The sequence below is a fragment of the Solanum pennellii genome, chromosome 8 (assembly GCF_001406875.1).
Source record: "Solanum pennellii chromosome 8, SPENNV200".
In the NCBI taxonomy this organism is placed as follows: domain Eukaryota; kingdom Viridiplantae; phylum Streptophyta; class Magnoliopsida; order Solanales; family Solanaceae; genus Solanum; species Solanum pennellii.
The window spans coordinates 65,405,806-65,420,080 of record NC_028644.1 but is presented as its reverse complement, the minus strand read 5'-3'; the positions used below and the strand labels follow the sequence as shown (position 1 = coordinate 65,420,080).

At 29.7% G+C, this 14,275-nt stretch overlaps 1 protein-coding gene and 1 pseudogene across 1 annotated transcript; both read right to left on the bottom strand.

Annotated features, from left to right (window-relative positions):
• Positions 1-2,686: 2,686 nt before the first annotated feature.
• LOC107027849 lies at positions 2,687-3,802 on the bottom strand (annotated as a pseudogene).
• Positions 3,803-5,321: 1,519 nt separating this feature from the next.
• On the bottom strand, positions 5,322-9,411 carry LOC107026915. Its single transcript, XM_015228033.2, has 2 exons — positions 8,956-9,411; positions 5,322-5,834 (listed from the first exon to the last, which is right to left on the bottom strand). Exons 1-2 carry the CDS (start codon positions 9,205-9,207, stop codon positions 5,598-5,600), a joined length of 489 nt encoding a protein of 162 aa, XP_015083519.1. The 5' UTR covers positions 9,208-9,411; the 3' UTR covers positions 5,322-5,597.
• Positions 9,412-14,275: the final 4,864 nt, after the last annotated feature.

Sequence of the window (14,275 nt, the reverse complement as noted above, 5' to 3'; positions counted from 1 at the left end):
TTTGTATCTATATAATATATAGTTAGATACTTAGAGTTAATATTTAAATTATCTGATGATTAATTAGACACTTTTAACTTGACATTAGTGTCTTGTGGACTTTTATTTAACTGATTTCATGCATAGATTTTAAATCATGTATCAAATCGATAAATTACTAATAATATTTCTATTATTTTTTACGAAAAAAATCTAAAAGTCATAATATCCTTTAACTATGTAAATTTGAATTAAAATATTATTTACTAATAGTTTACTTTATGATAATTTGATCATAAAATGTCCTTATAATTATCCTTACTCTTAATTAGGTCAAACATATTATTTCCTAATAAATATATATATATTATTTTTAATAAACCTTTTTGTTATTTCTTTTTATTTTAAAAAGAATCTCTTTAACTAATAAAAAACTAAGTGTTTTTTACTGATTAGCAATAATTCTTTTAGATTTGTCTCATTCAAAATACAATAGCCGAAATTATAAAGTATAACTCAACTCTAGTATAACTCAACTCCGTAAAAAAATTGACTTTAAAGTTTCATAAAAGAAAGTTTTTCTTCAATTAATAAAAGCTTGTTTTTTAACAAATTTTATGCACTTTATATTTCTACCCATAAAATAAATTAAAATCACTATTATTTATATACAAAAAACTAAATATATGCTCATAAAAGCAAATTAATTACAAATATATGTCCTCTTGCATTTGTGCCTCTAACTAAATACAACAAATACTCATTTCCTTATTGCTTTAGTTATTTAACTCCTTTTTAATTCTTTTGTTGTTTGTTTCTTAACTTTTTCATTTTTCTTTTTATGCTTCATTGTTCATTTATTTTTTTAAAAATATATATATTTTATTCTTTTTTTAAAACCAGATTTACACTCAATATTTATTTCATATACTTTCTTTATTTTCTTCTTCTTTTTTCTTTCTGAATTATTTCTTTTTTCATTTTTTCTACTTCTTTTTTTTCTCGTTTCTTTTTTCTTCTTCTCCATTTATTTTTTTTAAAATTATTTTATTTTTATCGTCTTTTCATACCATAATTTAATTAATACTTAATTTTATTCTATATACTCCTTTTCTTCTTTAATTTTTTTTCTTTTTTCTCATTTATTCTTTTATTCATTTATTTTATCTTTCTTTTTTTCTTGCTTTCCTATTTTTTTTCCTTTATTGGTTCCTTCTTTTTTTTTAATTTTATTTTACTTCATTTTTATGCTATCTTTTTCTTTTCTCGTTTTACTTCTTTGTCATTTTTCTTCCTTTTACATTTTTTTCTCAAATGATAATAATCTTTATTTTTTCACCGCAATTTAAAATATATTTTTTGTTAATTATTTTTTTAATTATTTCCCATTTGATTTTTTGAAAAAACTGAAAAAAAAATTCAATTCGCTTTAGTTTGTAATGATGCTATTACAGTATATCTATGCACTTTTATGGTATTATATTGATATATACTTCAATTGAGGACTCCTGATACCATTGCAGCATATCTATTTATTAATAGTATCATTGAGATTTGCTTCACTCCGTTATGATATCACCATAATATATTTATATACTTTCATAGTATCATTGATGTATGCTTCAATACTTTAGTGAGACCTCCATGACACCATCGTAATATATTTATATACTGACATGATATTTTTGGGGTTTCCTTGTGTCCATAATGATATTATCACATTATTTAATGCATTGTTATGGTATTATTGATGTATGTTTCAATCCTTCAATGATACCATCTATAACAGCATGGTATCAAGGACTAGTAACCATACCGTCAAGGGCGGATCATAATTTCTCAATGATATTATCATAATATATCATATATTGACATCATATCATTTAGAATTATTTCATATCAATCATTGACTAATGAGTAGTCCTTTAAGGAAGAAACTCATAATTTCTCAATGATACCATCACAATATATCATATACAAACATGGAATCATAAGAATATTTCATATAATTGTAACACTTTTCAATTCATATATGATACCACCAGAGTATATGAGTATGTTGATGTAGTAGCAAAGGTTTCAATCAGTCCCCCTATGAGATATTTATGATACTATGACAAAATATCTATATATTGACGTGATACCATTGATGTTTACATCAATTCTTTGATGAAAGCTTTATAATTTCATCACAATATAAATGATATCATTCATGAGAATTGCTTCATACTGTGAGACCTCTTGTATGGTATCATTGAGGTTTGTTTTAGTGTTCAATGATACCAGTTACAATATATTTATATAATGTTGTAGTATGATAGAGGTTTGGTTATTCAATGAGACACTCCTTAATCATTCTTAATTGTTTATTAATATGATTTGTTTATTATTTTATTTTACTTTTATCAGTGTAAAAATAGTCTGATAATTGCTTTTTATATTTTTCATATCTTTAAAAATAAATAATATAAAAGAAGACAATCTAATTAAAATGAAAATTTGTAACTCTATTAGTTTACATTTTATTAAATAAATCATTAAATTTAATATTCCTTTTAATTTTTTTTTTCTTGTAAGTTGATTGTTTATATTATATAGGCATAATACATAAACATGATCCTTAATTTGGTGTCAGATAATATTTCAGAAATGTGAAAGTACAGTAGCTGCTTTAATATTTCAGACTAAAGAATACGGATGATTTTAATTCAAAGTTCAAACTTGATTTTATTGATTTTTAGGTCATGCAATACATATTCTTATTAGTAGTAAATGTACAATAAACCAAACATTAACGAAAGTAATAATACAATTATGCCATAACTAGCAACTTTTGCGAGTTGCTCCTCTTGGAATCTAACTATGCTCCCGAAAGAGACGTAGAGAACCGATTTGTGCTTTTGTTTATTCAACCACGCTACAACAGATGAGTTACTTTCATCAGTCGAACTAATAAGCTCTTTTCTTTTTCGACAAGAAAAATAGGAAATGGGACCAATTTGCCAACATTTGGTTTTCTTCATCTTCTGATAGTACTCAGCGTAAGCAGGTTCTAGCTCGTAAAAAGTTTCGTGAATGATACCATAGCTTCGATTCTCTCTGATTCGATCAAGCAATTCATCATAAGCATTCTTCTCATCCGCAGGCCTTAACACATCGTCTGTAAGTTGTGATAGCTTGAACTCAATCTTATCAGGTAAACCCGGAATCGAGAAATTACTACTTTTGGATTCCATTTCATTGATGAATTTTTCATGAGGTTTGTAAACCCTAAGATTGTAGAGAATGGAATTGTATATGTAGCTGGATTGATTGAACAATAGCCTGGGGATTTTGAGTTCCAGTGCGATATCGACGGTCCATGGGAAATACATATCAGAGAAGATACAATCAGGATGAATTTCACGAATTTTATCTTCCATTGGTTTCTGCAGAAGATGAATGCCGTAAAATATTTTTTCCCCGATTTCAGGCGACGAGGCGGAACTGAAGTTCTCGATCCCTTCAGGCAACCCAACTTCAGTGGATGGGAAATATAAGTGTCTCTATAGAGATTACGTCGTCGTTGTTAATAGAAGATCGGAAGAGGGTGGCATTGTGGTGGGTAGTGAGGATGGTGACTTTAACGCCGCCGCCATGAGAGGCGAATAGCCTGGCGGCGTTAACTAATGGAATGATATGACCAGTGGCGAAGTAAGGAAGGAAGAGGACGTGTAGTTGCTTGTTCCCGTTATCCATGGCTAGCTACCACAATAGAAAATGAAGTTTATGTTTTACTGAAATTTTGTGGAGGAAGGCGTAGTGTTTAATATACCTTACAACACGCAAAGCGACATGCTACTTATAAGCCGCAGCCTGCGGTTAATTACTCCTTGCCATAAAATAAAAAAAAGTTTAGTCACTTTAGAAAAAAAATATATTTAATCACCTGAAAAAAAATGTAGACATATTATCATTTATCTCATTTCTTGAACTTATCAAATTTATTTCCCTTTTAGATTTTTTTGCTCAATTTTTTTTTTCCTTTTAACTCCGACTCAGCTATTTAGGTTCCTTTAAATTGATGAAGTACCACTAATAATGTATATATTTGGTTAAAAACATTGCATTCACTATATTGCAAATTCTCATCACATTTAGTGTTGGTAAATCAATAGAAGTAAGCCTAATAAATAAGAGTTCTTTTTTCTTATTTTTTGTATGAATTAAATGATATATATCATATATATTTAAATGAAAGTAACAGACAAAATAACAATATCACTACTATATCACAGTTCATTATCATAAGTCATCTAATTCATTAAAAAATAAATAATGATATTTAAGAAAAAAAATATATATAAAATGGTTATTGATCTCTTATATTAAGTTAATTAATATAGTAGACCAATAAAAATGAACGAATAAATATATTTATATGCATGTATGATCGGCTTTTTAAAATTCTTAATATCGTACCATAGTAGAGAACACATGATTTTATGTTGTATTGAATTTAGATTAGAAGCTCAATCGAATGCTTTTTCTATTTCTTATTATGACAAACATGTTTGATTATTTGTATTTTGTTTCGGTTATTTTTTAAAAGTTCAATTGAGATACTTATATCTGAGTATGTCCCCTTTTTTTTGTCATGTATTATATAAACGCGTTAATATATAAAAAAATAGTTTAACAATTATTGATCGAATATGAAATTTATAACATTTTTTATATCTGAGTATGTCCCCTCTTTTTTGTCATGTATTACATAAATGTGTCAATATATTTTCTAAATGAAAAAAAAATAGTTAATCAATTACTGATCGAATATGAAATTTATAACATTTTTTATCCCGCTGTGGGTAAATTTTGCCCACATATATATACAACAATATAAAGATCATACTTATATCAAACAACAAAGAACTCGGTAATTTTTATTAAATCTTAAAAATAATATAAAATAATATTTGTATTTCTCTAAGAAATATCTATATGTATTAATTGGATATCATATATGAATTTCTATGAAGTCGATGTTGAATCTCAAAAGATGAAGTTTTTTAGTTTGTTTTAATATACATTTTTTGCCATAATGTTGTCTATTATATATTTCCAATGTTTGTACTTAATACACTTTGAACTAGTGCAGACAGAGAAAGCGGGAGCAAGGATATAGAAGAAAAACAAAAAAGCAGAGTGCTCCATACGACACTTGACAACTTACTCACTAATCTTACAAAGGCAGACCACGGTCGGAGAAGTTGCAAAGAAAGCATGCTCATCATCATCCCTACAGTGCCCATCCAACTATTGCTACGAATTTTATTAGTCGAATGTGAGGTGTGCTTCACTGGTTTTAAGTAGCATACCATGAATAAGATGTTCCTAGTAACTAACAGTTCAATATTCATGTATACATTGAAAATTTTTCTGGGTACAACTATGTTTTCTTTTATGAATGAAACCTTGCTTTCTAGCATCAAGTTAGTTCCAACAAAGCAGAGATAAAAGAACATTGAATGCCCAAATAGTGATTCACACACCAAACGTTGGTCCTTCTGAGAGAATGAAGCAAAAATAATGCATCTGCTAGCAATAATTTAGTCAAATCTCAACCTCAAGTACGATCATCAAATCCATTCCAATTTGCCTTGATGTTCCACTCTATGTTGTATTTTGCCAGCAGTTGAGAGTGCCTGGCTTGTTACCTTAGCAGGTTTTGTGGTGTACTTCAGTTCAAACTTGGGATATTGCCTGTGGTGTTCTTCTGTTCTTGAACGTGTGTCCTCAAGGACTTCCTCGAGAAACTCGTCTGCAACATCTCCATCTTCATCAATCCTAAGTCGCTTGGCGTACCATCTCAATCCCTGTAATAAACATCATGATTAGGTATGTGCATTGGAACTAAATAACACCACAAAGAGGGAAGACATTGATAACATCTCAGAAAAAAAAAATCACACGGAGGAAAACCCAATAACGGGAAATTAATGGGAAGATTATAAAAACAAACAAATTTTGGTCATGGAAACTGCAACGTTAAGAAGCTGTTATTTATCTCCACCGCTGAAGAATCATTATACATCCTTATTTGCAAATTAATAGAAAAGCTTGATAGTTTTTTCTCGAGAAATTAACAATGTATTACCCAAGTAACCAATGGTGCACGAACTAAATGCAGTACTGAAAACCCAATAAAAAGCAGAGCTCTACCATCCAAAAGTCCAAGACCAACAAGGAATGAGCTAACGATGAGGTATTCTACCAGAAACAAGAAAATAAAACAAGAAAATAAACCAGAAATCTTCATCAAAGAAGAACCCAGATACAAGATAAATGAAGCTTTCATAAGCTTATGCTTCTACACCTCAAGTGAAACTAACAATAAGATGAAGCCTCACCAATATAATATAAACATCATTCCTGAACTAGAAATCAATGTCTTTCGCCAGACCGCTGCACATTTCTTTTCTTACATTCTAGACAGTGATAAGTTGGTATACATAGGAACAGAGATTTAATGACAAGCCTTCAACCACACTGTGAAACAGCGACATAGAAAATATGTGATCTCACAAATGGTAAATGGAAACAGTGATCCTACATACTTATCATACATTCATACTTCTGTTCAGTTATAGCCAGTGCCCGAAATGGCTCTGGAGAGAAGAAATTTTCCCCTTTAGTGATGCCTTTTATACTGTGCTTCACACTTCACTTACCTAGAGAGACTAAATTGCATAGATTTAAGAAAATAGAGGGGCCTTTTAAGTGATTATGTGCACGAGTTAATAAAGTGTGATGGGAACCTAGAAACATGTATTTACAATCTCAAAGAAGGAATGTGGGACCTATTATCCTCGAAATTTCAGGAGCTTCTGAATGAGTGCATCTTCTAAAGATTTTATTCTATCGCCTAGTATAGATTATTGAAATATCAACATAAGTTATTCAATGAGGAAGTTGATAAATATAGTGGTAATAAGTCTTAATAATAAGTTAAAATGGCATCAAGAAAATCTTACCTTTTTGCTTGTCAGACGCTCCTCTTTTCAGTTATTCTCAAGAATCCTCACAAAAACAAATGAAAGTTTCATTACAGGCTGTAAAGTGTAGAGACAATGCTCTTAAATCCCAGCCCTAATCAGGACAGCTTGCTTTCTTTCAGACAGAATAACTGATAGCTGTATGCCAAGTAGAAGTGAAACTCCACTACACTTTCTCCAGAGGAACTTTTATCTACTAATTACCCCAGCTCAAAAGCCCTCGAGTCTAGACTAGAAAACCATATCCCAATTCCCTAGTAATCCTTTGTATCTAAGTCTCACACGGGAATACATTGCATGTCCTTAAACTATAAACCAACCACCAAGTAAAACTTGCATTAGCAGATAGATAAATAGTTGATGCAATTTTTCTTTCATTGACACCCCTTATATCATTCAAACACCAAGGTTGAAGCAGCCTCTTTCCAGATAATCAACAAACAAATGTCAAAAACAAAATTGAGAAAGCTTAGGTGTATAGGCAAATAACTTGTTTACTTATAGTTATATTGATTTATACTTGAAAGTCTCCATGAAATAATTCCATTAACTGGCCTAAAAAGGTCCTCAAAGGAATTTCATGAACTGACCTGAAAAGAGAATTGTGAATAACAAGTTTATTTAGTTAATTGTATGTGAGCAATTGAGGATACATTAAGTATGTCCCAGTTCACACTCAATGAATTTTCTTGCGCATTAGAGGATACATTACGTATGTTCCCAGTACACACTCAATAAATTTTCAACTCATGCTTTGAGCCCTTTTACTTGTATGAGACAAGTTTTTCTTTATACAAACATGCAACTTTTAAGATCTATTCCTTTTATTGGGAATAACTAGAACACTTGGGAATAGGAAATGAAAGGTGCATTCTCATATTGCAGTGCTCTATACATTGATGCAACAACATTGGCTGTCTTCTTTTCCCCTTTCATGGAGCTACATTTAGATGCAATTATTTTACAAGTATCATCTAGAGGCAAAAGAATGTAGTTTCCCTGGAAAGATATCACTATCCTACATGTACAGTACTGCATTACACTCATAACTTTCTGCCAAGTGAAACCACTTCCATGTTATTTCAACACTTCGGATGGGAAGCATATATGGGAGATTAAATGACATTGATCAAGCAAGGTGAACTTCAAGCTCCTCTATCTAGCTTGGGCAAACTTTGGCGGGGGATGGATACTGAATTGGATATGCATGGATACACTTTCAAGAGGTGGACCCATCTTTGGTCATTATCGATAAAACTTACTTTCATCCTACATTAACTGACAAATAAGGAAACTGTATTTCTTCAAGAACCCTTCCCCTCTTCTCTGAGCAAATCACCAACTCCCACATTCCCGCTACCGAAAGAGACTATACAACTGGACCCTCCATCACACCTCTAGCAAACATCAACAGTAGCTAGTTAACATAGTATTTGAGAATGCCGCCAATCATCAAGTTTACAGAAACCACTTCCACTCTAACATGTTACTCTTATCTCTTTCCTAGAAGTCTGGCACCAATATTTGCACCTCCGTTTTACTTCGACCACCTTGCACCTACCGCCAAATGGCATCTCTTATCTACATGAACGAGTTTGATCTAATCGGAGTTTAACAGGAAACCGCACAAACCTATACCTATTTAAATACATCGCTTATTCAAGTTCAAGTTCTGCTAGCTAGTTTTCAATCAGTCACAAACATAACAAACTACATAGGTGCATCCAAGAATCAGAAAACTAATGGTGATCTTATCTTTTTCAGATATTATAATTAAAGATAACATTAATCAATTTACCGCAACTAAACAACATTCTCAAATTCGGATAAAATGGATTTGTTTACTCAGAACATACAAATTAATATCTAAAAATACAATCAAACAAATTTTGCAAACAATTAACAGAATCGAAGTCAAATTATATTATCTCCGATTATTTACCTGAACACCACCATCCCGTGAACTACAACGAACAAGGATAGGTCCGAGTTGTGCCCTCTCAACGGGGACTTGAATCGGGACACTGAAACCTCTGCGTGGAACATTTTGAGCTTGAGCTGTGGCAGCTGCTGCAGCTACATCCACTGACGACGGTGCTATATTACCATTGGTGTTATCTTCTACCCCTCTCACTTCGTGACCTTCTTCTCTTGAAAGCCCTAGAAATCCAGATAGTTTCCTAAATAAACCCATCCTTTTCTATATACAGCGACATGCATTAGCGAGAAAAATGGCGAGAACTACTGAAATACTCCCGCCGTCGGGATCCGGAACGCCGACAAATTGGGATCTTTAGGCGCCGGAGATATTGACGGAACGACGATCTCGCCGGAGAAATCGGAGTCTTGACCTTGGACTAGTGATTTGTGAGGTCTAAAGTGCGGGTTACGACTTTGCTAGTGCTGACAGGTGAAAAAATGAAATACTTACTTTTTACCAAACATTTTTTTAAAAAATAAAATAAATTACTACTACCATTAATAAAATGAGTTAAAATTGAACATGATTATGATAAAGTGTTAAAAGTGAATTAGATGGATTATTTAATTGAAATTAAATCAAATAATAAAATAAATTACGATTTAATGTTCAATATATATAAATATTAAATTGAATTATAAAATGGTTAATAATAAAGATAATAACAAATCTAATAAAATTTCATAAATAAAGCGTAAAGAGAACAAAACATATGCAAAATCGAAGAAATAAAAAGGCTATTATCAAAAAATTATCGATTCAAATATAACAAATTCTAATATAAAAAATGAAAATAATACATCAATTTACAAAGAAATCTAAATATTCATGAGGACAAATGAAGGGAATGTTATCTTATGATTCAATTAATATATCAATTTTGGAACTATTATTTCACCTTTTATAATTTATTCATCTATTAATTACTAATTATTAATTTTAGTATACTAATTTTATAATTAGTAACTAAACAGTGGATAAATAATATTATTTTTATCCCTCCATTATATCTATATTTGTTTAGCATACTAAACAATCCTAAATGTCTAAATTAGATATAACTTGCATTTAATTAACAATAAAAATGCATAAATGGCGTAGTTGTGATCCACTAATTTTCACAAGTTAAAATTCACATTGGGTCGGAATTCTTCATAAATAATATTAAGATGGTAAATTATAATATACCTACATTCACTCTAGAATCTCAATAAAATGAGAGCAAAAAAAACGACTACAAATTATAATCTATACAATTACGTCGATTCAAATAAAAAGTTGTCCAAATTAATGCTTAATGAGTGTAGAAATTCATGTAGAAATCTCACATCTAAGATTAGAGAAATCAAGAATCGTATTGATATATTGATCAATAGATAGCATTGATGATATTGATCAATATTGATATATTGATGAAAATAATATTGAGTTACAAGATCCTTATATAGAATAGAATTGTAGAGTTCTAAGTTAATTATACTTAGAGTCCTAACACAATACCTATTACTAATATAAAATATAATAAGGGCAACTTTCACATATAGCAAACACAAAATTAATATTTGTATAATATAACAAAGTTTGCATAATTGCGCTCCATAACAAATATAATAATTGTCAGTCAGCTTCGTTGGATCTGTTCATTCGACATATTCCAAACCTCAACTTCCTTCTTCATCAACACTTGTGGTAGACAAATCAGTCAACTGAGTTGGACATGTTCCTTTGACATGTTTCAATCGTCAATTTTATTCTTCTTCAACAATGAGAACAATTTAAATACCTTTAGCCACCATTTAAGTTTAATTTGTGTTACAAAGTGCTATCTTACTTTCAACTATTTAATTCATGAGATTCAATAGTCTTTTGACATCATTAATATTCCAAAACATGCATTCGATACCTTTAATTATAATTCAATATTTTCATCATCCCAATTTAATGGTGATGTAGCTTGGTGTTATATATCAAGTCCAGTTAAGTGTAGATATTAAGGTTATATAAATAGTTATTGGGTCGATAATGAGTAACAGAGGCACATTAATTAGGATTCAAGTTAAATAGTGGCATGAGAATAGTTTCATCAAAAAGGATAATGATATGTGATTAAGAGTTGTGTAAATTGTTAAGTAAGAAGTTTGGTTCTTTCATTTTCATTATTAATCGAGCTTCTCATCCCCCCTTCTATCTATATCTGTATTTTCTAATCTTCTCCCCCTTTGATTAACTTTCTCTCTTTCGTTTTAAGGACGATTAGTTGTTACTAATAGCTTGTTGTTTCCATTTCCCAATATTATTTTGTGTTCTTATTGATTATAATTCACATTATTCTTGTGTTGGTAACTTGAGTTGTTACACTAGGTGAAATCATGTTTCCATTCATATATATATATGATAAAATTCCTTGAAAATTTTCCTTTTTATTGTTGAATATTGCATGAAAGAGGGAGTTAATATTAATAGGTTGGAATGTAGAAATCTATGTAGAAATCTCACATCTAGGATTAGAGAAATCAAGGATTGTATTGATGTATTTATGAAATAATGTTGAGTTACAAGCTCGTTATATAGGAGAGAATTGTAGAGTCTTAAGTTAACTATACTTAGAGTTCTATTACAACACCAATTACTACTATTATAATAATAATAATAATAATAATAATAATAATAATAATAATAATAATAATAATCTAATCCTAGTTGTACTATAATCATAATCATATTATAATTCTAGACAAAATATAATCCTAATAAATATAACTAGCCTCATCGTAGTGCGACTCTAATCCTACCGTGTAAATTCGTCGGTGCAACGAACTAATTCTACAGTGTAAACTCGTCGGTCAGCTTTGTTGCACCTGTTTCTTAGACATTTTGCAATCATCAGCTTCCTTCTTCATCAACACTTGTTGCAGACACGTTAGTCAGCTGCGTTGGACCTGTTTCTTTGACATATTCCGATCGTCAGCTTCCTTCTTCTTCAACATGGAACTCATCATAAACGACCCAAAAAAAACTCACTTAACAAATATTAATGAAATGATGATTATCTCTTTCTTTCTCTAGACTTCATTAATTCAAATTTTATATCTTCTCTTTATTTATGGAATATTAAAGCTATATATAACTAGGGTTAATCTTTAATGACATAATTAGCGTTGATCGATGATATGTAGATCTTGATTGTAATGATATTTTTTTATGTTACATGTAAGTTTAATCATGATCCTAATTGTCCTATGTTTGTATAATTTTTAAATTTTAATATCTTTTTACCTATGATATAGATCGTCATATTTCAATCATGCTAAACGTTGATGTCACAATTTTATCGCTCTCTCGCTTCTTCAATCTCAACTCAAATTTTTTAACCTACACTTTTGGCCACTTAGCTCAGACACTTCCAACTCTTGCGACATTTTTGTCAAAATATTTTAATGACCTCAATACTTTGTATATACTTTTAGTACTATTAGTTAATCTCATAATCTCGTATAACGTTTTCTAATTAAAAAAAATATTAAAACTTTATAGAATTTGAGCTAACCAACGCGATACAAAACAAGGCCTCATGGTGCTAATAATTACATTATATTATGCTCATTAAATGAATCAGTGAAATTATTTACAAAAAGCACAAACAATGAAGAAATAATGTAGAGAGCAGAAAATTTTGTGCATTGATATGATATCATGAGATGAAATCAGCGTTTAGACATGCGATTACACGCTGATTTCATCTCATGATTCAATATCATGAGATGTGATATCATATTCTTCAAAAACCATGATATGAAATCACATGGTGATACCATATCATGATTTGATTTTGATACAAAAACTAATCCACGAGTTTATATTTTGTTAAAAAACAAACTCATATTTATATCTACAAACCATTTATTTCAAATGTAAATAAAAATTATAATCAAATCATTACCTTTTAAAATTTATTATTCTCACCAACATATAGTCACTTTAACTCACACTTCACGATTATTGAGTAATAAAATCGTGAAGAGCATGTGAAAGGTGTTTCATTTTTACTCGAAATTATTGATGAAACAATTACTCAAATAAAGAACAAAAAAACTTTGTAATAATTTATTTACGATTTTATGATTTTTTATTTATTTGATAATATTAAATAAATAATGAGGGTTATTTTAATAATTTTAGAACTTATGAGATTTTTATGTTTATGAGCAAATATATAACACCAAAATTCCATATCGCATGTCCAAATAAAATTTTAATTTCATCCCATGATACCATATGATGATACCATATCTAATGGCCAAACGGACTAATCAACTTAAAAGCAAGACTAACACTATGTTTGGATCATTGTTACCCATTGTATTGTATTTTATCGTTACTATACCTACTATGTTTGTTACTTAAAATGTATTGTACTGTATTGTCAAATTTCGTTGTCACGTAATAACGAAAACCTCTATTTTATGGAACAACCGATTTGGTGTGTTCGCATTGTTACTTAATTTCTTTTTCCAATTATATCTTTATGTAATATTTCAAAATACTATTTTACCCTTTATCTTAATTATTTAAATCTAGTCAAACCTCCTTCCCTAGAATGATTAAGGATATTTTAGTAAATTTATAAATTATAATACAATACGATACAATCAAAACAAACAATTAAAATGTTACTAAACAATAACTAACAATACAGTTTAGCCAAACGTTGTATCCACCATACAATACAATACAATATAATATAATAAACTACAATATAATACAATACAATACATTTTGAAATAATGGATAACAATGATCCAAATAAAATGTAAGTAAAATTATAGTGCTAACATAAAATAATTTAGATATTTAAACTCATCATTTTAAGAGAATAAAATAATAATTAAACATATTTATTTTGGAACCCCACTATAACTTTTACCGTGTAAATTTTATGAGAGGAATTCAATTTAAAAGATATCGAAGAGATTGATCGTGATCAAATCAACTGAGTCATCCGAACGATAATAGATTTATTCAAATAAATTATAAGAAAAATGGATTTACTCAAATAAATTATAAGAAAAAAGGGTTAAAAATAAATTAAAAAAACCTAGTAAAGTGAGGAAAACAGATCTAATACTATATGCACTATAAAAGTTCAAAATAAAAAATTGTTAAAACCCTAAAAATTCTAAACTCTTGTTGTGTCTTCCTCTTTAGTCCAACTTCTCCTCCGCTTTTGCCCATTTTGTTGTTCAGTTCAGCCTCCCCTCACCCACCCCCCCTAAACCCCCCC